The following is a 26810-nucleotide window of genomic DNA, read 5'->3' as shown; positions in this document are numbered from 1 at the left end:
TAAGGAGTGCAAATTGCCCCTCTAACTCAATTACTGTGGGCAGTTATCCCATAGTGATGGCACCCAAGGTTAGCGGCTGGTTTACTTATTGAAATGCGTCATCCTAAGTATTACTTTTTTTTTGGCGGGTAATTTTGGACTTTCTCCCTTTTTGGTAACGAAGGCAACAACATATTTTAAGCAGGGAGCTGCGTCGGCATGCGTAGGCTGCCAAGGAACAAGTTAAAGGTTTATTCCATAAATTGCTACTGCTGAAAAAAGAAGAAAGGAAACTGCTACTGAACTGCTCCAGCCTACTTCTGCTGCGACCTACTGTTCCTTCACACCCGAAGAAGGCTCTACAGCCGAAACGTTGTTTCCTTTCTTCTCTTTTCAGCAGGCAGTAAACCTATTACTTGTTCTTTTGCAGCCTACGCATGCTGAAGCAGCTCCCCACTGGAACTACTCAAACATTCTATTTTGTCAATTAATCAGATGCTATGTAGGAATACTATGTATATGACATGAATGAGGAGACGCTGCTACTACATGGCGAGCAATAGGGAGAAAATACAAGGCGTGTAATAGAAAATGTGCTTTTTCATTTGGCCCACCACAGAAAATGGTACCAAACTTCTGTGATAAACAGGGTCTACTAAAAAATGAACAATCCTACGTTTGAGTTATTCCATATAACAGCTCTTACATCTGTGGGGTTTGCTTGAGATGTGGGGCCAAGATGAGCAGTTCAGGCTTTTCGGACCCTACAAATGTCCTGGGAAAAAAAGTTTTTTTTTCTTTCTCGTTTTTGTTTTTTGTCCTACTGTCCTCCAGTGTTTCACTCCCAGCCCCCTAGTGTCGCATCCAAACTTTTCAAAATTGCACATAAAGGGTTCTCATCTTTTAATTTACAAGCCCTCTCCCTCTGCCCTCAGTATCCATGGCAATCTGTACTAAAGATAGCTGAAGGAATGAAAAGTCTCGGTCAGCAGACAAATTTATTGATGGTCTGGCCTAGAGCAGCCGTGCTTGTTAGCCTTTTTTTCATTTTTTTTCTGGGGGGGGCCCCCCTCTTTTAAGTCTTTTACTAATGGAGAGCAAAATAACCCTGCTGCAGCCTGCTGGAGATGAATTTCTTGTTTGCAGTATTGAAAACCCTGCAGTGTTTTTATAACCACAGCTTTGGTGATAAGATTTGAACTTGCGGATGGCCACATATGGTGCAAACTGTCAAGTGGGGTTTTGCGCTACTGATTAATTGGCTCATTTATTGAATTGATCAGTTGGAGAACACCGAGTGTAAAAAGTACATCCGTGACTCATTTCTGATGTGCCCGGGTCTGTTCTGTGCTCCTGGCCTGCGGTGTCCTGCTGTGCCGCTAAAAGAAAGTTAAAAGCGATGGATGGGCCCCGTTATCGGCTGTGCGCAGCGGGGAGGGGAGACTGACTGCGATTTGCCTGGTTCCTGGCCCGAAGGCAGCTGGCCCTTTGATGTGATCGTTACCATCGGAGTTGGTGCGCAGACTGGCTTTCACGGGAGGAACACGGACAGATCTCAAGACCATTCTGGGTGTGAGCACGGATGAGTTTTGTGTGGTCTCCAGCTCAAGATCTCACTTTGGTAACCCCTGTCCTTAGCGAAACGTACTGTCAGCCTCGTGACGGACTACGTGCACCAGGCACAAAATATTTGTCGTGTTCTAATAGAACGTCAATGCCAGTGAAGCTTAAAGGGGTTTTATGAAACTGTTAATAAAGTCTTGGAACAAGTAGGGGTTTATTCCAGGCTGAAAAGAGAAGAAAGGCAATGCAACGTTTCGGCTGTGGAGCCTTTCTTCTCTCTTCAGCCTGGAATTAACCTTTACTTGTTCCTTTGCAGCCTACGCATGCTGACGCGGCTCCCTACTTGAACTATTAGTAACTAAGTCTTGTATAAGAAGTAAAAGTATTGCAAGTAATTAAGTTTTTTTTTAAATTGTGGTTCATCCTAGGAAATGTAATTATATCTGTAAACTGCTATGGCTCTTATGTCATTTCTTCTGAGCATCTGCCCTGTGGAGCAGAAAATGGAGTGTCCTGGTTTAGCTGCTCTTTGGCAGGGCCCTAGGATGTGCATGCTGTAGGTTGCGGTGGTCGCAAAGATGAGGGGTGTTGTGCACTCGTTTCTGCCAACTTGGCAGCGAAGGGCCTCCAGTTGACTCCGACAACGGACGTCCAGTTCACGGAATCCATCCTCCTTCCTGCATACCTAAATCCCATTCTTGTCCTTCCTTTATCCCTGTCGGGTTAAACCTTTCTGCTCACCCGTCCGTCTCCTTTGCCATTTCCAGCTCTTTTTGCTCTCCCAACGAATCGGCGAAGTTCTCATACTTGGGTGTTGTGACCGACGTTGCGCCAGCGAAGTCTGTTTTGCAGTCGCAAAAGGAAGAAATAAAAAAATGAAGTGTCGTCGTACCTACTCCAGTACATGAACTGGCTGCAAAAGACTGCAGACAGTGAGGGCTTTGTGTGCTTACAAGGGCCTGTGGCAGTGAGTGATTCTCTCTCTTGCTTTGGCTGTAGGGTGCCAGAGAGTGCAGTCAAGACCGTAATAATGCCCTATTCTGCTTCAGCAATCTCTACAGGGCGACATTGATGATCGCGGCTTAAATTATTAAAAAGGGGAATCCTAAATGAGCCTTCCAGATGAAAACCAAGATTTGAGTAGTGTCAGTGTCGCAGTGGTGTGGAAGAAAGCACAGATGTCTCAGTTCCTGGGTTTCAGGATCAATTCCAGGTGGGTTTCTCAGTTTCCATAGATAGGCTTTATTGGCTTCCCTGAATGGTCCCAATTTTGCACGGCCCTGCATTAGACTGGAGTCTCGACTGGAAGGAGAGTGGTCGTGTGCTCTCAGTCCCTCCTTCCTTATTACTCTGCCTTGCTGTCACCCCTACTTCAGGATCCTTGGATAATGCTGTCAGAGTACTATGAAAGGAGGAGATCAATCTTTAATCAGCACGGTAGTGAGACATTAAGATCTTTTCCTCATTGCACGCTTAGAAGCTTAAAGAAGTTGAAACGCCACCCTGCTGCAGTGTTGATGGAGGCAGTTGACCTACATTTACTGAAAAGCGGGTTTAATTCTTCTTGCTTATAATAAGTGTTTTGCTGGGTAAAAAAGGGTTGCAAATCGGAATATTTCTAATTGAACTTGTGCAGCTACAGTTATTTGGAAATACTTCTGTAAATGGTAGCGTCAGCCAAAACAGACCACCTATTCTTTGTGCTTCATGGTGACTTATTTTGAGTTGCTTTTCCTGGAACCTGTTGGATGTTAGGGGGGTGTTGTGATCTTCCTTTCAGTAGCAAATAAACGAGCACGGTACACAATGAATGCGTTTCGCCTTCAGACTGACATTTTAGAGTGTCATTCTACAAGTCTTGAAGGGTTACAGCTCTTTTTTTCCCATAGTGGTGATGACAGTGCTGTGGTAACTAAAACGCCTTTCCTTGTGGGCTGGTGTCACCCTGGTATCGGGCTGCTCTGCTCTCCGTCCTAGGCTGTATATATATATGATGTAAGTTCTGTAGAACGGGCTTATTCTGGGACTTTAATTTTAAGTTTTGCTGTTGTGGAAAGGGTGTGAATGAACATTAATTAATTAGCTTTTTTAACTTGAGGAAAATATTTCTGCCATCATTGATCATCAGGTGCTACTCGTCTGGCTTTGCCTTATTTGATCAAACAGTGTTGCAGTTGCAGGGCTTGTGGGATTGTTTGCGTAAGAGCAAATGAATCTCTTCCGAACAGGAAGCCGAGATCCCAAGATAGCTGATCAGTCTCCATTTCTAATCTGGGGCAGAACTCTTCCCCAATTTCACTGCTCTGACAGCGCGGTCCTTGCTAATTCACAAGTTTCTTCAATAACGGCATATCCCTCTGCGACTGGGCTCCTGGTGTGAAATCACTTTGACTCACGTCTTCCCTGACGTCACGTTAGGTGTGAGTCTGAAGAGCAGTGATACTTTGCGTTTGAGAGGTTTTTTTTTCCCCTGTTATGTCTTAATGTGCCAAAGGATTGCTTAAAGAGCAGCTGCTGAGAGCCGGGGACCTGTGTTAAAATGACTGACGGCAGTTAAAGAGCTGCATATTGTTATACATTTCAAAGTCTGCGGGATTTAAAGAATTTCTAGAGGGGGATCTGCGTCACAGTGCCTTGCCTGCAAAGGAGCATTTAACGCTGAACTTTGCATGGTATAGGTAAGTGTCAGATTGGGCTTGATTTCTTGAGGATCAGAAGCCTGCCCCGGATTTCAGAAATGGCTGGCGGGAAACTCCCTTCAGCTTCATGATCTGCCAGAGGCCTTCGAGCCCTTGCAGCGGCCTGCACAGTAAGCATGCCTCCCGCCCAGCTCTGACTCAGTGAGCAGGACACCCTGAGGACCGGTCATTTTCCCTTTCACACACAAACACAGCCAGGAAATGGGTGGGGGCAGGACTGTTTTATTTGCACGTCGTTTTGCAGCACACACAATTGTCTGTTCACGTTGGCACTCTTCAACAGTTTTTCTCGGTGTTGGTACTACGGTGTTGGCAAGGGTACCTTTTGAACTCTTTTAGTGTTTGGATTAGAAGTTTTTTTTTTTCCTCCCTCTCATCAAATGGTACATGTTCTGTCTTAGGAAGTGTATTGGCTGAAATAAGTGCATGTTAGCTGGAGTACCCTGCGCTGCTCTATCAGGCAATAAATCTTCTTCACATGAACCTCTGATAAAGCTACACCCAAAGGACATACCTGTCCTATTTATCCTAGTGGAAGATTGTTCCGTGTTTAATTTAGAAGAAAATGTTTTTAGATCTAGGTTGCGTTTTAGGGGTAGTTTTTTATTCTCCTTTCATTTCCTAAATGATGGTGGTGATTTTTATCACTTTATTTTTTGATTCAGAAGGATAGTTGTTTTTCTGTACAGGTTTTCCATACAGTAGTTTTTGCAGAAGGATTTTTTAAACCGATTCCTCAATACGAGAAAGTAGTTATGACAAAGAGATGCAAAGCAGTTTTGGTCTTGTCAGAGAAATGCGGAGCCTCTAAGCTTGTGCAATCAATCTATAGAACAGTCAGAACTTTATTGCTGCAATATTTAGCTAGCCGGTCATAATAGTCTCAGCAGAAATGATTATGCATGATAGAAGACTGAAACGAAATGCATTTTAAGCTAGTGTTTTGCTCTCTACTGTAAAAGGTGAATCTTATTAGACTGCTCATGACAGGGGTCCTTTAACTTGAAGCATTGTGATGGGGAGGGGAAAATTTGGAAGTGTCTTTTGTCTCCCTGTTTAATGAAATGAATCTTAATGGTAAAACATCTGGTTTAAACAAAGATCAGCTGTCAGTTTTAGTGGGAAGGAATGACGACTCAAAATTATGCCAAGGCCATCTGAGAGCCGAGAGTGCTAAAAACAAAGTCTTGCTTCGTGGTAAAGTTGCAGTAATTGTTTTAACACATGAGTGAGAAACTAGCATCGGTTTTTCTTCGCACTCCCGACGGTTCAGAGTGTAACGAACTTTGTATTTCCAAACCATTCCAAATCAACTATTTTATAATGCTTTCTGAAATGGAATTTCAAAAAAACGTTTGCTAGCATGTTTTCTAAAATCATATATTTTATCTTGAAGGTAGGGAAGTTTAAACAAGGGCACATCAGATGATGATTTTGTAAATGTTTTAGTATCAAAATAGCCTTATTTCCGTAAGCAAATCACCTCCCTGGCTGACCCTTCTCTTACTCTGACGATCAGGGGCATACTATTCATGTCCAAAAAGTCTTCAGATACGTTCTTGCTCTTAAATAGTAGAAAGATCTAGCTTAAGTCATTCTTTCTTGTTTAAAGTCTTCAATTTCAGTAGTTTAGCTGATTTACTTCTGTTTTGTAATGTGTGCTCTCAATTACACTTCCTCCTTAGAGGTTGGTGGGGGAAAAAGTGGCTTGAGTTGGCAAACGAGAGCAATTTCACTTATTCATTCTTATCTGAGCATTAAACAGTTTAAAACATCAAATCTTTTTAAAAGCCACTTTCTGTCCTTCACATCACAGCTCTTTGGCGTGGCATAAGAGACGAGGCATTCCTCATATCTTTTCTGGACACAACAAATCCAGGAGCTAGAAAAGGAAAAAAAATCGTAAAGAAAAGTTTTTGTTTTGACATGTGGTCACAAATTTATTTCCACATGATAATGGGGTTTTGTTGATTAGGATGCATTTATACTTTCTGCTTTAGGCTAAAATTGCACATCTGATTGATACCAGTAATCAATAGGAGAAAATATGCACAATCTTTATAATCTTGCTGCTGAAAGTGGCATTATACTGGAGGCCTTTGATAAATGTTTTTAGATTATAGGTATGAAACTTACCAAGCGGTAACAGGAAATAACACGTGTGCTCTTGCACTGCTGTTCTGTGAGCTGAAACTTTTAGCTGTGGTCAAAATTTGAGTTTTTAATTCCAAAAATAATCATGCAAAGCGTGTACTATTTTTAAGCTCAACTGTATTTGTGCAGTAACCACAGAATGGCGGTGAATAAGTATTTGGTTCGTGCTGTGCATGCTGTAATCATTTTGAATCTACTACTGGATTGGAGGATAATTTGATTCTTCGTGGGTGTGCTGCTTCACATTGCAAGCATTTCTGTGGATAAGATTCTGAGCCTTGTTGAATTGCTGAAACATCTTTATAAGCACCATATACAGTATCCCTTTTTTTCCCCTGAGCTCATAATAAAGGCCTAATAGAAAAAGGGTCTCCAAATGGGTTTTCTGTGTAGAAAAGGGTCTCCAAACATGGTTCTGATGAGGCCTCATCCATCATAATCACCTCTCCTGAGACGATTAGGTACAACTTGTTCAAGCAGCTGATCAACTAGGCATGCAGTTTTTCAATGGAGGGGACCCTGGTCTTCAAGGGTAGAAACTTTATTTTCCATTCCTTAATCGAACTCCACCTTTTTAATTTATAGTAGTTGAATTGTTTCAGGCCTTAAGTTACAAGACCTGCTGGACTGATGCTTATGAATTCCATTTCGAATGTTGATTTGTTCTTTAACTGTTATTTACTCTATATAGGTAGTGCAAGAGAAATTTGCACTGATTTATGTAAATCTTGAAATGACTTTTAGGGCTATTAGAGCTAGGTTTTAACCCAAGCTACCTAACTAATGACCTATATACAAAAATCAACCTGTGTGAAACTTAATAAACTTCCATTTGGTTTAGGAGAAACTGTTTCTGAGTTATGGGGATGCAGGAATTCCCACAGAATCCTCCCTCATGTAGGTTACATATGATGCTGTCTGCACCTGAAGCACATTGCTGTTTTATGTCTGTGCTTTCTGCTGTCGAGCTGCTGTTTATAGACCCGATGCAAATGCGTGAGATTCTCAGACCAATGTGCGAGACCTGAGAGCTTCGCGATGATGACACACCTTTTGGCTGCTCGCTGGCAGCTGATCTAGCTGCGAGTTCCTGCGAAAGAGTATTCTTGTGTATGTTTTGTTGGTCATCCGTTTGGCTAGGTGCCCTCCCCATTCTGCGTACAGCTCTGTGGGGGAACCCTGGGATGTTTTTCCCACATTCCTTTGTGGAGCCTTTTCCTCGTGACAGAACTGGAAAAGAGCTGGAGGTTCTTTGTGGACCCGAGTCCGCGCGTTCACTTGCTTGCTAAGTAACTCCCCTAAATAAAGGCATGCATGAGAGGAAACGTCTGAGGCTCGCGTCCCGTTGCTGAACCGTTACGTAGCCCAGAAGCGCTCGTCTCTTGGGAGCGTTTTGCAGAAATGGATTCCTAAAGGAAGTAATGTCAGTGCTACGCTAAGAGAGCAAAGAAATGAAGCGAAGGAGTCCAGAGTGTCGGAAGAGAACAATGGTCTTCATTTTCCCATCATGTGCAGTAACTCCTTGAGTGTCATGAGCGGCCATTTGGATGGCCAGGGCTGGGGGGGGAAACCAGCTCCAATGTGAAGCGCTGTGGCAGTGGGTCACTTAACAGCTGGCCAGTCCAGTGTGGGAGTCGCATCAAGGAAGGAGCCGAGCGTTTGTCGTCAAGCCCCACACGGTGCCACTCGTGCTGTAGTTACCCCATCCCGTCCCACCCCACCAAGCTGATCCTGATTGAGTTTCCCCAAATATGTGGGTAATGCAGAATTGGCTAGATGATCTGAAGGGCGCGAGGTGGGTGAGAGTATACGCTTCCAGTGCTTCAGGAAGAAGACGTTTGGTCAGCGCAACCACATGATGTCTATTTTTAAGACTGCAGGCAGTACAGGCGTGTAGTACATCCTGGTAAACCATGCATAACAAATATTAGGAACAGACACTCCTGAAGTTCGCCCTTTTATTTCGCCTCGAATTGCATATTCACGTGATGTCATCAAGCCTGGTTTTCAAACATTCACCGAGATTTATTAGATGAGATATAATGAACAGGAAGGACGTTAAATTCTTTACCTCTTGCACTTCCTTATTTTTTTTTTTGCCAACGGCAAGATTGTTGCCGGAGGTTTTCTCTTCACAACCACTTTTTTTTTAACGGAGTGCCCATCCCTTTCCCGACAAAACAGAATGACGTGTTTGCGTTTGCTGAAGCAGTTTTGATCCGATGATCACCAGGGTAAGGTGTTGTTTTTTTCTCCCCCTGTTCACTGCCAAGATTCAAGACTCCCGCCTCTCGGGGGGTAATTTTTCACTAAGGCTGACCAAGACTTCCTAATCCACTCCTTCAAATGTTGCATTTCTTAGAGCCCAAGACGTCTTCTCCTTCATTAAAATACGACGCTGATCGAATAAATACTTGGGATGGATCTGTGTAAAGAGCAGTACCAGGCTGTGCTGTCAGAGGGATGGGCAGCAGAAGCCAGACCTTTGTCGGTCATTACAGGTGTGAAGAGTTGATTTGAGAACTGGTGTCCTTGCTGAATTCTTCAGTAGGAGGGCAGGGTCCAAACCCTCTGGAAAGGGCGCCAGAATGTCTCCACAAATGAGATGGAGCTATCGAGAAGAAATTGAATGAACAATGCATAATTGAATTAAACCTTTTGAGCAACTGATTTTTAATTTCTTTCTGTATTTGGGCATGGGAAATCTCCTTTGTGTATTCTGTTCTGTTGCTCTTCCCTAGCTTTGTAAACAAGGCGGTTAACAATTAATGAATATGCGCAGGTGTGAATTGCACTGGGTTCAGCACTCATTTTATGAGTATTATTAGGGCTTTAGAGATCCATTGTTTGGATTGCAGCTAGAAACTAAACATCAGTAAGTGGGATTGTGAATCCTGGCTTCTAGTGCAGGGCAAATGCTTGTTTCTAACCTTCTCTTACTGTTGAAGAGCTGAAATGGGTTTCAAAAAGCAAGTGCTTCCATTAATGTTTCAGTAAGTCTAATTTGGCTAATTGAGAGCTCAGCTGGAAAAAAACTGAAGGCCCAGGGACGTTGCAGAGGCAGAATTGGAGAACACTATGCTGAAGACAACTTCAGAATTGGTTATCTTTTCTTTCAGGTAGGGAGGGGGCTCCCTGAGCTCTTTTAAGAAATGGACGTATGAAATATTTTGGTGATTTAGCTGCTAAACGACCAGATGAGCAAGAATGGCCTCCTCTCTTTTGCACACCTTGTTCTTATTAACGTACGTTAAGTGCAAGGCTTTCAGAGAGGAAGAAGCACCTAGCAGACCAGCACAAAGTACTGAGAGGTAATATAGCATCTCTCCTTCTTTCAAACTTTAACTAGACCAAAAGGAATGCTTCACAATTTGGATTAATATAAAATTAGTTTGAATTAAACTGATTAACTTAGATTAATAGTAACATGGGTGAGTTATAGGCGCATGAATTGGAACCATTTATAGCAAAGTGGGGACGGGTCTTCATTATGTTTTTTTCCCCTCCGCCTGTTCCCTAGGAAAAACTTTGTTTGCTTATCCCTTCCTAAACTACCGTTTGTTTTTGTTATTCATCATTTTTCTTTGCTTGACGCTTTATATCCACCAGTTAATATGAAGGGGTTTGTTTTTAGCCCTGTAATTTGAGTTATTGGAAAACGTGACTCAGGCAGCTTATGGCAGAAAAGCTCCATATTAGGGAATGGAGCACTGTTCCATTAGTAGAAATTAGATTCTTAAACTACATTTCTTAAGAAACTTCACATCCTTGCACATGTTGTAAAAAAGAAAGCTTTTGCCCTGTCTTTTTAAAAGATCTTAAACATCAATTCTCCTAACTGTGCCCTAAGTTAATAAATATCTGCTTTTATACTGTAGCTTATACAGCATAACTAACATTCCCAGAGTAAAACACTAGCTATTTATTCCTTTACTGCTGTTCTTTGTCTCTTTTAGTCTAAAGAAATCCTGTATGAGCTCTTAGTTTCCAAAAATGCTCATCTAACAGGCCTACTAGGGCAAACACAAGGTTTCTTTCATCTCGGAGGCGCTTGCTTCATGGGGAAGAACATGATCTTCCTGTGAGTGATTCCCAGGCTCTTCTTTAATCAAAATCCCATCTTTTTTTTTATTTTAAAGACGACTGGTTACCTCGTATAGTAATTTAAATATGAATACCTGTCATTTAACATACTTCACATTTTTGGCTTTGAAAAGTATTGTTGTGTAGCTGACAGTTTTAAAGGATATTTTTTCACTTTTTTTTTGTCTCAGTCAGAGCCATGCATGTAGCCAGTGGTTGAAATTCTGCTGAAATCCCTCAGTCGTCACTTGTTTGTGCACTGCTTCCCAGTAAAACACCTTTCCTGTTATCACTCTTAGGGCAACTCGTGAGCTCGCGTTGAGCTCCTCGTATTTGAATGTTCAGGCTTCCACTTTTGAAACTTTACACGTCAGGTACAGCGGGGCAGATTAATAATCATTATAATTGCTTACACTTATATAGCGCATTTCTGCACACTCCACTCAAAGCGCTTTACAGGTAATGGGGACTCCCCTCCACCACCACCACTGTGCAGCCCCACCTGGATGATGCAACAGCAACCATAGTGCGCCAGAACGGTCACCACACATCAGCTATCAATGGGGAGGAGAGCAGAGTAATGAAGCCAATTCATAGATGGGGATTATTAGGAGGCCATGATTGGTGAGGGCCAATGGGAAATTTGGGATTTTTAATGACCACAGAGAGTCAGGACCCTGGTTTTAAGTCTCATCCGAAGGATGGCACCTGTTTACAGTATAGTGTCCCCATCACTATACTGGGGCATTAGGACCCACGTGGACCACAGGGTGAGCGCCCCCTGCTGGCCCCACTAACACCTCTTCCAGCAGCAACCTTAGTTTTTCCCACGAGGTCTCCCATCCAGGTACTGACCAGGCTCACACCTGCTGAGCTTCAGTGGGTTGCCAGTTGTGAGTTGCAGGGTGATATGGCTGCTGGCTATCCAGGACACTTCTGACAAAAATGGTCTTCCTGATGGTGACCTGACCTGTGTGTATTTGAAACTTGGTTGATTTAATCATCAACCAAAGCTTTTTTTTATTTTAATCAATTTCCCCATCTACCCATTTCATATACAACCTTCCATACTGTCTTCATATTCGGTCTTTGATAATTTCCGCCTTCAGTCAGGATTCGTGGGAAATGGCATGTTCCTATTTGCAGCTGAAGAAGGATGCGTCTTAGTTTGTTCCAAGTGCCGCTTATGTACGAGTGAAGTAACACCTACAAGTGATAATGTGAAACTGCAGTTCTGATGGAGTGCCCTTATTCTTTCATCCTTTGTCTCTTCACTTTAATATGGAGGTACTGCTTCAAGGAAAGCCGTAAAGTTACATAAAAACAGCCCAGATAATGAATGGTCAGTCTTGTAGTTGTGCAGGGGTTTATTATAATAAGCCTCAAAGCAAAACTTCTCATTATTTCTGCGTGCATGTTTGTAAACAAGGCCTTTGGGTATTGATGAAATATTCACTGTCCTTGATGCACTCCAGTGACTTTGATGCAGACGCACTATATTGCCCACTAGAGTGAGCTGATCAGGGTCAGATGAGGTGATACAGCCCATCGAAAGTCACTTATGGTGAAAATCGAACAAGATACTAAAAAGCTAGTATGACCCACTAATAAAGAGAACAGCACCTTCTTGCCTTAAGTTAAGGCTGGCGTAACTGCCCTGCCATTGCTCACGTGACAAGAGCGCATCAGATGTTCTCCAAATTTGTACTTCTTGCTCATGTCACGGTCTGCCTTTTGAGAGCAATAGCTGTAGGAAACCACACACACAAGAATGGGGACTCCACAAATAGCAACAGATAAGCTTCAGTTTCTTTTTGTTTGCTAAATGCATTTCAGTTGGTCTTTTTATTTTTTTCTAAAGCTTCTTTTTTTTGTTGTTTTTCAATACATTAATGAGATTGTCTTTGCGTGTGTATATTTAGAGCAGACGGAGACTCTGATCCATTTTAATGAAGAGTGACTTCACTACGTACACAATTATACATTGGCCCTAATTTTGTTAGCTGAAAGCAGAGGAAGAGAATATTAAAATGTTTCTATTTGAGCTCACAAAACTGGTCCGCAGCATGCCAAGTCATTTCAAGGGCTATCATTGAACAGTCGAACCTGACTTAAGGAACAACGGAAAATTTAAACAGCCCTTTCTTGGTTGCTGTGTTTTTTAACAGTAACTTGGCAACAGGGAATTACAGGATTATTTACAATGTTGGTGGTGAACTTTGTTAAAGCAAGAACTTCAGATAAATTCTGTTTTTGCGTAATGACCTTGCTAGGGTTTCTTGAAACTCTGCTCGGTGTTACATGTTTTTCATTTTTGCAATCTTTTAAAATATCACTAACATTTCTTTGGGGTGCTTTTGTGATATTTGTTGTTCACATCTGTTTTCCCAGGTGTTGTAATGCAGTTTCATCAACATGGAAACTAAAAGTCCATGTCATTTTAGGGGCTTTTCCTTGCCTCAGTTGCTACATTTTTTTCCGCATATTTTCACTGGTCTTTTTGATTCCTAAGCTATTTATTCATTTTCTGCTAAAATATTTTAAAACCATCTGTGTTGTCTTAAGGTAAACCATCTGGCATATCCTGGAATTTGAGTCCCAGGCTTGGGTTCTTTCACAAGAAAAGGCTAACACAAAGGTGGCATTTGCTGTGGACAGATGTCTGTGGATCATTTGCCAAAGTGTGGTGTTAAACCACCAGGCCTCTGTGTACACATTTCTTTAATCACCTGAGAGAGGCATCTGTTCCCAGTCTCTACACACAGGTGATCACAGATATGTTGGGTCTGCTTTTCCCTCACAGGGTGTCAAGGCTGCAGTCTCCCCTCTTCATGCAGTCAGGCCCCCGGCACTGCTCAGCAGCAGGTGGGGACTGCAGGTTAACAGAGTCCTGTTTAATTCAGGGAGGCAGGCAGAAGGTCTTTCTTTCCAAGACATTTAAATGCTTTAAAGGCCACAGAGCCATCTTTTGTTAATGGGGGGAATCACTGAAACTGAGGAAAATTTGCCTCACGTTAGCAAACAAAACAGGCTTCTTATACAATAACTTTATTGTAAGGTATTACCCTGTAGGTTTTCTTTTTTTATTAAGAGGGATTCTTGTTAGCTGTCTTGTCATTTGTCTTGGGTGTGGTTTTGGTTCTATCGGGAGTTGAAAAGTGTTACTTTTTGTACATTTGGTTAGAACAAAAGATGCATTAAAATCTCAGAACAGCCTTTCTGGAACACGTCGGCTTTCTTCTCACTTGCTTCATTTCAGCATTGGCTGTAAAAGTGTTTTTAATGGGTTAATGCTGGCAACAGAGTATTTTATTTTAATGTGAAATCCTTCATCTTTTCCCCCCCACTGAAATAGGGCTGACTATAAAAACTTCATTTTTTTTTTCACCTTTAGAAGGGTCATTAAGCAAATTTTGCCAAGCATTGTTTTGTCATTTGTGCACATTAGCGTCGTAGTGGTGTTAAAGACTTTGCTGTGCAGATCGCGGCTTTATGATTTTAATTATGTTGAGAGTCATTGAATAAAGCTCTCCGCCCTCCACTGTTTCTGCACTGTGCTCACAGACGTTTCCCTTTGTCTTAGACTGTGGACATTCACAAAGAGAAGGTGGCCCGGCGAGAGATTGGCATCTTGACTACTAACAAGAACACGTCGCGAACTCACAAAATCATTGCACCCGCCAACATGGAGAGGCCGGTGAGGTATATTCGGAAACCAATAGATTACACAGTGCTGGATGACGTGGGCCATGGTGTGAAGGTAAGATCTTGCTTCAGGTGTCCATCTCTCCATCTTCTGTCTGCAGGCGTCCGACCTGCCCATACTTACTGTATCTGGTGCTTATTGGCTAGTGGCATAAAACTGGTTTTACACCACTGGTGCAAGCTTTTCTCGTTTGACTCTTACACTTCACCTCTTAAGGCCTTTTAATTCTAGAGTTTGGACTTTCTGCTCACTTAGAGGAAAGTTTCACTGCTATTTTTCACTGAAATTGTGATTAAAAAAATAATGGTTAAAGCTCTATGCTGATTTCCCATCCATTATTAATTTCTTGCATGTCTTCATTTGTTCTTGTAGCAAACTTTCAGGGGAAAGTTCTGATGGCAGAGCACTTTCTGCATGATTATGTACCCATGCAGGGTTACCTCTGGGAATGAGACTGGCTCTAATAACATCAGAATGATCCCTCAATTCACTGAACTGTGCCCTGTGCTCAATATGGCCATTAATCACAGAATCAGATCGTTGTCAGACAGATTGAATTATGTTCCAGTTTATTGCTTGGCATTGTCATTTTGGGGAATGATAAACAATGTAAATGCAGGCTAAAAGCGGTCCTGCCAGCTTGCATTTAGTTACCCACAAATCATAAAGGCTGTTTTCCAGGTCTGATGGGATGATAAAGCCTATCCTGCAGGTGAAGAAGTTGCGTACAGGCAGCGAGCGAGACAGCTGTGGTGGTCTCAGGAAGTCTGAGACCCAAGTGAGGGGTGTCAAGTATGAGTGGGGGGGGGGGGATGGGGAAATATAGGCAAACCCCTCTGGGCCATCCATCTTCAAGCCCATCGCAGACGCCACAGTCCCGTCCCGGAGGCGTGGTGGCGATGGGAGGAGGGGTGTGCACACCACATGCCTACGGGCACCCGAGAGGCTGGCTGTGTCGCCAGGCCGTACCCGAACAATCCCTCCCCTAACCTCGGCAGCATTCAGCCAGTCACACGCCGCCGCTGGGGAAACCCGCTCGATGTCGGCTTGTGACATGACCCAGTTCGGACCCGGGGTCATAGAGCTGCACCTTCATTGGCTGACCCCTCGGGATCCCCACTTCAGTGGTTTGAATCATTCAATATTCGTACCCCGCTTTCAGTCAGTCGATCTCCTTAACCCTGTAAAAACAATACATTTCTGCTTTTCCGATTCTTCAAAAAGTTTCGTTGCAGCAGCGCTAAACATTTGGTTGTTGTGTGCATTTTAATTCATTGGAAATGTATTTGGTGGGATCAAGAATTTGAGTTTTAAACCTCAGTCAGCTCGGCAGTCAACTTGGGTTTTTTGGGTCTTGGCATTGAAGTGTATAAGGAGTGCTCCCCACGTAACTGATGCACCACTGGGGACAGCAGATGAGTCCTGTGGGTACGTTCACAGTCATTTAAAACAAGCCAAGTTTGTGCTTTCTATGTCTGGCTAAATCACGGCCAGTTAAAATGTCTCCGAGTGTTTTTCTAAATTATTTCACAGTAGGCTTTCACGGTGGCACAGTGGTTAGCACTGTTGCCTTGCGCAGCTGTGGCCCTGGGTTCGGTTCCAGACCTGGGGTGCTGTCCGTTTGTAGTTTGTATGTTCTCCCTGCGGTCGCATGATTTTCCTCTGGGTGCTCAAAGTTCCTCCCTCAGACCAAAAACATACTGGTAGGTTAATTGGCTTGTGGGAATACTGGCCCTAGGCGTGTGTGTCCCCTGTGACGGACTGGAAAGCCATCCAAGGTGTACCCTGCCTTGTACCCCTTTCTTCTTGGTATAGGCCCAGGAACGAGTGGGTAGATGGATGGTTAGTGGATGGATTATTTGAAATTATCGGAGATGAAAACGATTTCCTAGTTGGAAGCAATTGCTTTTACAAGCTTTTTTTACTATGGTTTCAAATAATTATCTGATCGATTGGTCAGAAATACTGGGTTCATTTCCTTTTCATCAAGAACAAGCTGTCACAGAAGTAAATGAAAGTAGAATTCCTCATCCCGTGCTAGTTCTTTGCCATCCTGTGCCAATTATTGACAAGGCCGGGAAGTGGTTTCTTGTATTAGGTCACGGCTGCCATTTGTCAGCTCGATGCGAACTGCTTCAGAAACAGTTTAGCATTTGGTCTTAAACCATACTTTTGGAGAATATTAAGTGCAACAGTCTGTTATATGGTATAAGTCAAAATAATTCAAATGTTTGCCAAACCTTAACTCATTTTTGAGCTAGAATGTTTTAGGAATCAAAAGTAAAACATTAAGCATTACTCATTTTGTAACAAAGAGCCATTTTCTCTGTGTTTATCAGAAGGTGCGGCTCTTCAATGATGCTCCATTGCATTTTCCTGTTGGCTTTTAGCAGCCTCGGAAAAATTGTGATTAATGTTTGTTTTCTTTAGTGCAAGTCAAGTTTTCTGACAGTTCTATTCCATTTAATATAGAGCCGCCTATATAAACAAAATTATTTCGGCATAACCCCATCCAGTACTGTAAAGTGTTTCTTTTAGTCCATTCGACAGCCCGAGAATATTGTTGTTTTTACTTACATCAGTATTAACAGTTGGTTTGTTAGAATATCTTATTCTAAATTGAGTTGTTTTAGCTCTTTAAGTTTCTATAGGTTATGGAGGATGAGAATCCCACATGTTAGAGGGGTTAATGTTCCGTTGGTGCGATTGGAGTCGGAAAGTCAAACGGTAATGTTCTGCTTTCACAACAACTAGAAGGAAATGCATCGTAACTGCCTCTGCCCGGCCATGGTAGATGCAGGGTGGTGGTGTCTGGGGGGATTGTCAGTTTTGCAATGTATTCCTAAGCGTATAAAAAAAAAAGTAAGCCCAGCATTTCAGTGAAGCAGCTTCTGCCCCTGAATGAAAAGGAAATGCTAAAGCCCATAAATAATAAATGCAGTTCCAGTAAATAGAGTCCCTCTCTCACGTGTTGGCCTGCCCTGCCCTGTAAGCGAGGCTGCAGGGGAATTGTTGGGGGGAAGTGAAGGGGAGGTGGGAGCCGCTGCAAGCAGATGTCATGGCCTGACCAGTGGGGAGGAGAACATAATGATGTAGCCAGTTCAGAGGTGGGGATTATTAGGAGGCCATGATTGATCAAGGCGAATGGGAAATTTGGTCAGGATGCCGTGGTAACACCCCCACTCTTTTCGAGAAACCTCGGTTTTACCTCTCATCCGAAGGACGCAAGGGCTTCCAAAAAGGTGTAGCTCATGTGTTGGGCAAATAACCCAGCCTGCTTAGGGTCATTATAAAAATGCTCACCTGGCCCGGTTGCCCATAACTGGCTGGCATGGCTAAAAGAAAAGAGCCCTTGCTAGCTTTGAAAGAGGGGTGATTGTTGGGAAGTGTTTAACCTGCTTCACTGACCTTGCTGATGTTTCATGAGCAACATGTCTAAGGTGATGTCAACAGGGAACTCTGGAACATCAGCCACGGGCAAGAGTGGGTAAAAGTGCAGACTCAAGATTGTGATGTGTGTGCTTTAATTTGAAATGCAAGGTAAAACAGGAAACAAATGCAAGTTTCATCCTGGGGCATGAGCAACCAGTTTGAGCAAAAACAGTTTGCAGAGTGGGATACCATCATCCCCAATTTGATTTTTTTTTCATGCTGTCACAATGTTTCCTTTCTGTCTTACCTATATAGATCTGACGGATTTGGTTTTAGATGTAGCCTTTATATTTTGCTGCAGTGAAAGAAGTTCAGAAAATCCTGACTAGTTGATCAGGGGTATAAGGAGGCACCTCCTAAAGTCACTATTGCACGCATGCCTGTATATAAATTAGGTGTACACAAAGCTGTGCCTCATGATCTGCAGCCTTGAATCTCTTCTGAGAGCTGAGGAGAGGCTCAATTATGCAATTAACGATCTCACTAAAGTAGTACTTGGGCTTATAGGTACTCATCTGTAATGAAAACCCAGCAGATTCCATAACCTTCCAGGACTTGGAGCAGTGCTCTACTGGAAATTAGTTAGAGTGCTAATTGTGCCACTTTTTATTTATCTTGTGCATGCAAGTGCTATTTTAAATTGATCTAAACTCTGTTATCTGTTCCATGAAATACGATGCTCGTGCTGGCCACATGAGATTATTAAAAATTCATAATTGGACGTTTGCTCATCATCCAGCAGTGTGTTCGTTTCAGTCACAACTAACAGGGATCTGAGACTTGATTTACTATTGTGATTATTTTCCAATCATTAAGGAAATTAAAACAATTCAAAGTTTTTGATCAAGTTTTATTAAAATGGTGTTACTGAGTAATAGTGATTTTTCTGAATGGTTACATGCGCTTACCCACACAATCTACATGGCTGTTTTTGAAGGCCTGCTAAGTCTTTCCTGTAGAATTCCTCACAGTATCACATCAGTCTTGTCAGACACAATAAGTATGAGTAGATATTGCGTAATATTTGTTTGTAGTACTACACAACCATGGCAAAAATAAAAGGAAATTAAACTTATAGCTTAAGATAGATAACCCCTTGAATTATAAAGATTTTATTTACAAACAAAAGCATTTAAGCCCATAAGTGTGTACGTGTATTATATTTTTTATCTCTGATTTTCGCAAATGATATATGATCTTTTTTTGCCATTGCTGTGGAGACTGATGTGTGGAGCTCAGGGCTCTTTTTTTAACTTGGCTGTGGTGTTTCTGACATGTGCTTTCTTTTTCTTTCCTTTTCTGCCCACGTTAAGTGGCTAAAAGCCAAGGTAAGAGCTGTTTCTCACCTGCCCCGTAGTGCCTCAATGTATTATTTATAGGCTGCTGGAACTTACAAACTTTGCCTCCCATTTTTCATAACCGCTTTGTACGTCGATAGGTACAGTAGAACCATTTTAGTCATAATGTCTCAATGCATCTTAACAGATACGTTGACATTAAAATAACCGTCCACATAGTGCTTCATTCCAAGATTGAATTGGCCATTTTGCTTATCTGTATTTTCTATGGGTTTCCCAGATAGATTTTAAAAGTGAAAAGGTTTGGTGTATCCTGTTGTGAATATTGATTGTGCATGATATGAAACTGCCGAGGGGAAAGAGACATTAAAGCATTTGGGGGATTTTGATGACCTGCAGTTTGTTTCACACTACATGCCTAGAGTGCTTTGTATGGTAATTCAGTCTGCACAGTGTTAGTGTTGAATCTGATCAAAGTGCCTTTTTTTGTTTCCTGGCAAAAATCATAGACAGAAGACATTTCCGTAAAAGCACACATGGTGAGAAGCTAATTCCAATTTAAATGATAGATTGATTTAATAAAAATAATGGTAATGAGAATGAAGTATCTGATTGCAGTGGGAATTCTCTCTCGGGTGAGCAGTACAATGTATTTTAATCTTGAGACTTAGGTCTAACAAGGCTTTTTTTTTAAGGTAAATTTAGCTGTGTCGTATCTTTATCAGAATTGGAGGTCCTACACACCTTTTCTGGGTGACCTGACACCACCATGGTGGAAAAGGTTAACACGTGTAACGTGTACAGCTTTTCAGTTACATCAGAACCGTACTGAGAAGGAAGTGCATCAGGTCATGAATTTGTATCTGGGAAACGCTGCTTAGCTTAAACCTGTAATCAAGCTTGACTCTTGATTTTTTTTGGGGGGGAGAGTCGGTCATGTCCCCTGAGTTTTCTTCTGAACCGTTTGCTCTGCAGCACGGGAACAACCAGCCAGCTCGGGGAGGAACACTATCGAGGACCAATCCACCAACACAGAAGCCCCCTAGCCCCCCGATGTCAGGGCGAGGGACTCTGGGGTAAGCGTGGGGCGTGTTTTATATGAATTCGTGTGGCTGATGTTTTCCAGGGCTACAGTGCCTTGCGAAAGTATTCGGCCCCCTTGAACTTTTCAACCTTTTGCCACATTTCAGGCTTCAAACATAAAGATATAAATTTTTTATTTTATGTGAAGAATCACCAACAAGTGGGACACAATTGTGAAGTGGAACGAAATCTATTGGATTTTTGAAACTTTTTTAACTAATAAAAAAATGAAAAGTGGGGCGTGCAAAATTATTCGGCCCCTTTACTTTCAGTGCAGCAAACTCACTCCAGAAGTTCAGCGAGGATCTCTGAATGATCCAATGTTGTCCTAAATGACTGATGGTGATAAATAGAATCCACCTGTGTGTAATCAAGTCTCTGTATAAATGCACCTGCTCTGTGATAGTCTCAAGGTTCTGTTGAAAGCGCAGAGAGCATCATGAAGACCAAGGAACACACCAGGCAGGTCCGTAATACTGTTGTGGAGAAGTTTAAAGCCGGATTTGGATACAAAAAGATTTCCCAAGCTTCAAACATCCCAAGGAGCACTGTGCAAGCGATCATCTTGAAATGGAAGGAGTATCAGACCACTGCAAATCTACCAAGACCTGGCCGTCCCTCTAAACTTTCAGCTCAGACAAGGAGAAGACTGATCAGAGATGCAGCCAAGAGGCCCATGATCACTCTGGATGAACTGCAGAGAACTACAGCTGAGGTGGGAGAGTCTGTCCATAGGACAACAATCAGTCTTACACTGCACAAATCTGGCCTTTATGGAAGAGTGGCAAGAAGAAAGCCATTTCTCAAAGATATCCATAAAAAGTCTCGTCTAAAGTTTGCCACAAGCCACCTGGGAGACACCCCAAACATGTGGAAGAAGGTGCTCTGGTCAGATGAAACCAAAATCGAACTTTTTGGCCACAATGCAAAACGATATGTTTGGCGTAAAAGCAACACAGCTCATCACCCTCAACACACCATCCCCACTGTCAAACATGGTGGTGGCAGCATCATGGTTTGGGCCTGCTTTTCTTCAGCAGGGACAGGGAAGATGGTTAAAATTGAGGGGAAGATGGATGCAGCCAAATACAGGACCATTCTGGATGAAAACCTGTTGGAGTCTGCAAAAGACCTGAAACTGGGACGGAGATTTATCTTCCAACAAGACAATGATCCCAAACATACAGCAAAATCTACAAAGGAATGGTTCACAATTAAACGTATCCAGGTGTTTGAATGGCCAAGTCAAGTCCAGACCTGAATCCAATCGAGAATCTGTGGAAAGAGCTGAAAACTGCTGTTCACAAATGCTCTCCATCCAACCTCACTGAGCTCGAGCTGTTTTGCAAGGAAGAATGGGCAAGAATTTCAGTCTCTCGATGTGCAAAACTGATAGAGACATACCCCAAGCGACTTGCAGCTGTAATCGCAGCAAAAGGTGGCTCTACAAAGTATTAACGCAAGGGGGCCGAATAATTTTGCACGCCCCACTTTTCATTTTTTTATTAGTTAAAGTTTCAAAAATCCAATAGATTTCGTTCCACTTCACAATTGTGTCCCACTTGTTGGTGATTCTTCACATAAAATAAAAAATTTATATCTTTATGTTTGAAGCCTGAAATGTGGCAAAAGGTTGAAAAGTTCAAGGGGGCCGAATACTTTCGCAAGGCACTGTACTTAGTTTACTGCCATAGTCATATGACACATAATGGGACGTTATTAACGTTGAGGTAAATGTAGATTGTGGAGTGATGCAAGAGAACGGTCCACCCATCGCAAGCTACAGCGCACAAAAAGGAACCAGAAAGGGCTGGTTTTGGAAGAGCCGCTTTGACGTTTGGGTGTCCCTGTACATGTGCACACTCGGAGGAATGGCCTACACTGATAAAACTGAAAACTTCTTGGTAGTGGGACTGAAGGCTTCAAGGGGGACTTGATTCAAGTCAATCCGAGACCCTGACACAGCCAGCCTAGTGGGCTTGAGGATGGAGTATAAAACACGAACTGGTGAACACGTGGAAACCGCAGGGTTTCCACAAAGTGCATTTCACACATAAGTATACGGGCATCTGGCACAGGCTCCTCTCGGTCATGTTTTTGAAGCCAAGAAATTGCTAGATGAAATACTTGCAGTAAATTGCTAATAGCGACCTAATATGTGTTTGAAACTCTTCCTCAAATGCATCTTAGTCTTTTGTTTGTAAATCTGATACTCAGTCTTGCACGAGGCAGGTGTGTATATCCTGGATGTGTAGGTAGTATGCGGAGGCTTTCGCAGGTGTTCATTCTATCGTGCAGGGCTCCGATGGAAGGTGAAAACATTTAAGGGTTACGATTTTTAGTGCTTGTTATTTTTTTTCTTTCTGAAAGTGAATTACTACAATACTTCCTCCTACCCTTCTGGTATGTTTGAGAGAGTGTATGTGATACGCATGAAGTGTGAATGATGCTAACCCTTTTTGTTGTTTCCCTAAAATCACTGCAGTGTTTTCCCCATTGGAGTATTGTATTGTGTTGATCAAGATGGCCACCAGTCACCTTTCCTGTTTGTAGTATCACAAAAATGATTTAAAGGGAAAGGTTACTGGTGAGCCATCTATAAATAACCGATGTAAGGTTAGATGTAAAGTTAAACCCATTTTTAAGACAAGGTGTTAGGGTGTCTCTACTTCACCGCCATGGTCCAGTTCTGGATTATAATGTGTTCAGTTCTTAAATCCTTTTTCTATGTTATTCTTTTTTTTTTAGTTATATAATCGAAATGTGGCCTCATCTCTGTGTGATAACTCTTATTTTACGTCTCTGCCAGACGAAACACACCCTACAAAACCCTGGAGCCTGTCAAGCCTCCCACTGTTCCCAATGACTACATGACGAGCCCAGCCAGGCTGGGCAGTCAGCACAGCCCTGGGAGAACAGCGTCGCTCAACCAGAGACCAAGAACTCACAGGTAATGCTCCCCCAGTCCTGGGGTTTCTTCTCTACTGCCGAAAGCTGGCCAGGTAAAAATGATTGGAAATGCAGGGATAACTCTTTACATGCGTTTTCCTCCTGAACTTGGATTCAACTGCTTCTTCATTAATTAAGGATGTTTGGCAAGCAAATTACATCACCAATAATTCAAATTAAAATATGATGCATGCTAGGTACACATGCCCTTTATCGGTCCATCCATTTGCTGCCCATTATTACATTTCAGGGTCACAGGAGAGCCGGAGCCTCTCCTGACAAGTAATAGGCGCAAGGCAGGGCACACCCTGGATGGGTCACCAGTACATCACAGGGCACAGACAGACACAGACCCACTCACCCCTGGAACCAGAAGCCAATTAACTTCCACTTTGTCTTTGGACTGTGGGAGGAAACCGGAACACCCAGAGGAAATCCACACAAAAACGAGGGGAACATACAAACTCCATAGCAGATAGCACCCCAGATCCTAATTTGAACTCGGGGCCTCGGCATTGCGCGGCAGTAACGATAACTGTGCTGCCCTGATTTCATGTTGATCATTGTTTGTGTTCCCTGCTGACCATCTGCACTACCCTTGTGGACCAGCAGGGGTCCACGAACCACAGGTGGGTGGCCAGATGTAGCAATGAGAGGGAGAGCAAAAAGTCTCTTAAGGATGGGTGTGATTAATATCACACACAAAAATAATTTCCTGTAATTGTTTCAATTGCTTTTAGAAAACACTTGGGTCATAGAGAACAGTCTCTTAAGTACAAGGTGTTGTTTTTAGGAACTGTATGAACCCTCTTAGCAGTTTTGCCTGCCATGCTATAAAGTGATCTCACTGCTGAAATGAGTGTTTGAATTAATACCTTGGAAAATATGTTTGCTGAAGTCTGTAGAAGATCTTCTTTCTGGGTAGTGTGTTTATGGGGGATTTCCCCCACACAAGGCTTTTAGTTGTCGATTTTTTTTTAGTGTCCCATATGATTAATAAAGCTTTTTTGCTCTCCAGTGTGGTCATGATAGCCCACAGTAGGTTCCTATGTTGGGTTTCTCCTTGGCAAAGTCTAATAAGAAAGCTTAAGTCAGTAGCAATTAACCAAATTGCTCATATTGTAGCTGTTCATCATATTTCCAAACGTGCAGTTCTCTGGGATTTATCAGCCTTTTACTGTTGGCCACAATCACTGTCAGGGAGTTCTCTGCTCCGTATTAGTAGAGCACCAGTGGTAGTTGGTAGTTTGTATTATGAGAGAGGCTTGCAACTCATGGTGACCTAATCTCATCTCTGGGTTTCTGAATTAATATTCATATATTAATAAATTAATTCTGAATTTAAAAATTTCATGAATTAATTGTTTTCCATTTCAGTAATAGAGCAGATGCTATTCTAACACAGGACTGCATATAAACTATTGTAGTGTACACTGAGGTGGCAGTGTAGAGTAGTGGTTGGAACGCAGGGGACCTGACAGTGGTTGTGGGTTCAAATCCTAGTCGGGGTGTGCTGTGCTCTTGAGCAAGCTACTTCATCCATACTGGTCCTGCAAACCCAGCTCTACAAATAGATCCCAAAACTGGTGTGGAAACAATTATCTCTTTAAATAGGTTTGGATAAAAGATGAGACTAGGGCTCATCCCCCAATGTGGAAATTATGAGCTCTTATGTACTGCATAACTTTACTGTATTATTTATTTCAAAGCTAAAATATACTCTAGTAATACTAACGTGAATGGCATCAGTGTGTGTGTGTGACTGCGTCTCTGTTCCTTGTGGGGTACAGGAGCACTGTGCATGTGTCAGTGCGCGTCTGTTCCTGTGGGGTCCAGGGTCTCAGTGTGTGTGTGTGTCTGCGTGTCTGTTCCCTGTGGGTCCAGGGGCTCAGTGTGTGTGTCACTACTGTGTGTCTGTTCCCTGTGGGTCCAGGGGCTCAGTGTGTGTGTCACTACTGTGTGTCTGTTCCCTGTGGGTCCAGGAGCTCTGTGTGTGTCACTACTGTGTGTCTGTTCCCTGTGGGGTCCAGGGGCTCAGTGTGTGTGTCACTACTGTGTGTCTGTTCCCTGTGGGGTCCAGGGGCTCAGTGTGTGTGTGTGTCCCTGTGGGGTCCGGCGGCTCAGTGTGTGTCTCTCTGTGTGTCTGTTCCCTGTGGGGTCCCGGAGCTCTGTGTGTGTATCCCTGTGGGGTCCGGCGGCTCAGTGTGTGTGCGTGTCACTGCGTGTCTGTTCCCTGTGGGGTCCAGGGGCTCAGTGTGTGTGTGTCACTACTGTGTGTCTGTTCCCTGTGGGGTCCCGGAGGTGTGTGTGTGTGTGTGTGTGTGTGTGTGTGTGTGTGTGTGTGTGTGTGTGTGTGTGTGTGTGTGTGTGTGTGTGTGTGTCTGTTCCCTGTGGGGTCCGGGGCCTCGGTGTGTGACTGTTTGTGTTCCCTGTGCAGTGGTAGCAGCGGTGGGAGTGGGAGCCGGGAGAACAGCGGCAGCAGCAGTATTGGCATTCCCATCGCCGTGCCTACACCCTCCCCACCCACACTGGGACCCGGTAAGGCCTGCACCTGCTCCGCATTCAAACCTCACCCTGCTGGCATTGCGGGACAGATAATGCACAATGACTGGATTAAATAACTCCAACTTTTTAATATTTTCTTCATTGCTCGATAAAGATTGTCCAGTGATGGAGGGTTAATCATTGCTATTTGAGCGTGGGTTTGAGGTGCTTAGGTATGCTGACACTATGTCCTCAGTCCCTTCCATGCTATGTATTTGCTATGTGCTTAAATAAGCTTTTTACATTTTTTTGTTAAGTAGTGTTGAGGATGGAGACATGATCTGATCTGAAATGTAGGGGATATTGGTTATAATGAAAATAACCAAAAGCTTGAAAATTCTAGTATTTCACATCCGTCTAGCATCATCTACAAATTTAAGTGTTGTACAGCTTTTGCCCCAGCTACAGGTAGGGGATAATAAAATGGGAACACCAAAGTCACTTCATAGTGTTGCCAGTACAGCCTGTGTATGCTATGGCATAGAGTGGACCAGCACCTGGAATTCTGTAGGAGGGAGGCGGACTGTTCTTCCTCGAGAACTCGAGCCGAACGTGGGTCACATCATGCCCGACAGACCTCTGGGCAGCCACACGTACTCTGTGGTTGGAGACATTGTCATCCCGGAAGACCCTGCTACCAGCAGGAGAGAGCTACTGCAACATGGGGTGAAGATGGTCACCAGTACCATTTAGCAGGGATTAGCACCGACCTGGCCTTCTAAGAGGAAGGATGAGTGATCCCGAACCATGCAAGGACGATGCATCCCTTAACAGTAAAGAGACACCAGACCCCTTCACTGTGGGAACCAGGCACCAAGGGTTGAAGAAGTCTAGAGGATGGTGCCACATGTCCACTCGTCCGTTTCTCGAGAGCGTGGTGAAAGAGGATTCATCTGATCGGGTCACACTTCTCCACTGCTGGGTACTCCACTTACCTCCACTGCCTGTGCTCTTTGCACCACTGGTCTCTCTAACTTACATGGCCAGGACTGAAGGGCAGTTTGTGCACTGCAATCCACAAATGGGATCCCTCAATATGGAGTTTTTGGCCAATCGTTTTTGATGAAATGGCCTGCTCGCACCCCAGATTGGAATTTTCTGTCAATTAATCTGCAGTTGCTCACCTGCGTTGTCTTGGACGTCAAGTTAATGCACAGATATTGCAATCCTGGAGTCACCATTGCTCATGGAACATCAGCAAATTACGTTGTCTTGGTCACTGAAGTTCCTACCAAACGCACAATTATCCCTCTTTTCAAGTCACTGGGGTCTCCTCTTGCAGCCATGTGATTGGTAATTGTAAGTGAACAGACTTTTCAA

The 26810-nt window shown here is 43.2% G+C and overlaps 1 protein-coding gene across 23 annotated transcripts in view; it reads left to right on the top strand.

The window, feature by feature from the left end:
• The window catches only part of abi1a (abl interactor 1a), a 58636-nt gene that overhangs the window by 17384 nt on the left and 14442 nt on the right, over positions 1-26810 (top strand). For 19 of the 23 annotated variants that reach the window (XM_088642780.1, XM_088642779.1, XM_088642778.1 and 16 more), the window contains exons 3-7: positions 14062-14238; positions 18930-18944; positions 19890-19990; positions 22807-22947; positions 25384-25484. In XM_088642780.1, the coding sequence (XP_088498906.1) occupies positions 14062-14238; positions 18930-18944; positions 19890-19990; positions 22807-22947; positions 25384-25484 (535 nt within the window). The remainder of the gene's footprint in view (positions 1-14061; positions 14239-18929; positions 18945-19889; positions 19991-22806; positions 22948-25383; positions 25485-26810) is intronic. The other 4 variants (XM_088642774.1, XM_088642785.1, XM_088642791.1 and 1 more) reach the window with 1 other exon arrangement.

The sequence above is a fragment of the Lepisosteus platostomus genome, chromosome 8, assembly GCF_059453375.1.
Source record: "Lepisosteus platostomus isolate fLepPlt1 chromosome 8, fLepPlt1.hap1, whole genome shotgun sequence".
Lineage (NCBI taxonomy): Eukaryota > Metazoa > Chordata > Actinopteri > Semionotiformes > Lepisosteidae > Lepisosteus > Lepisosteus platostomus.
The sequence above is the reverse complement of the archived record's forward strand: the minus strand, read 5'-3'. Positions and strand labels throughout refer to the sequence as shown.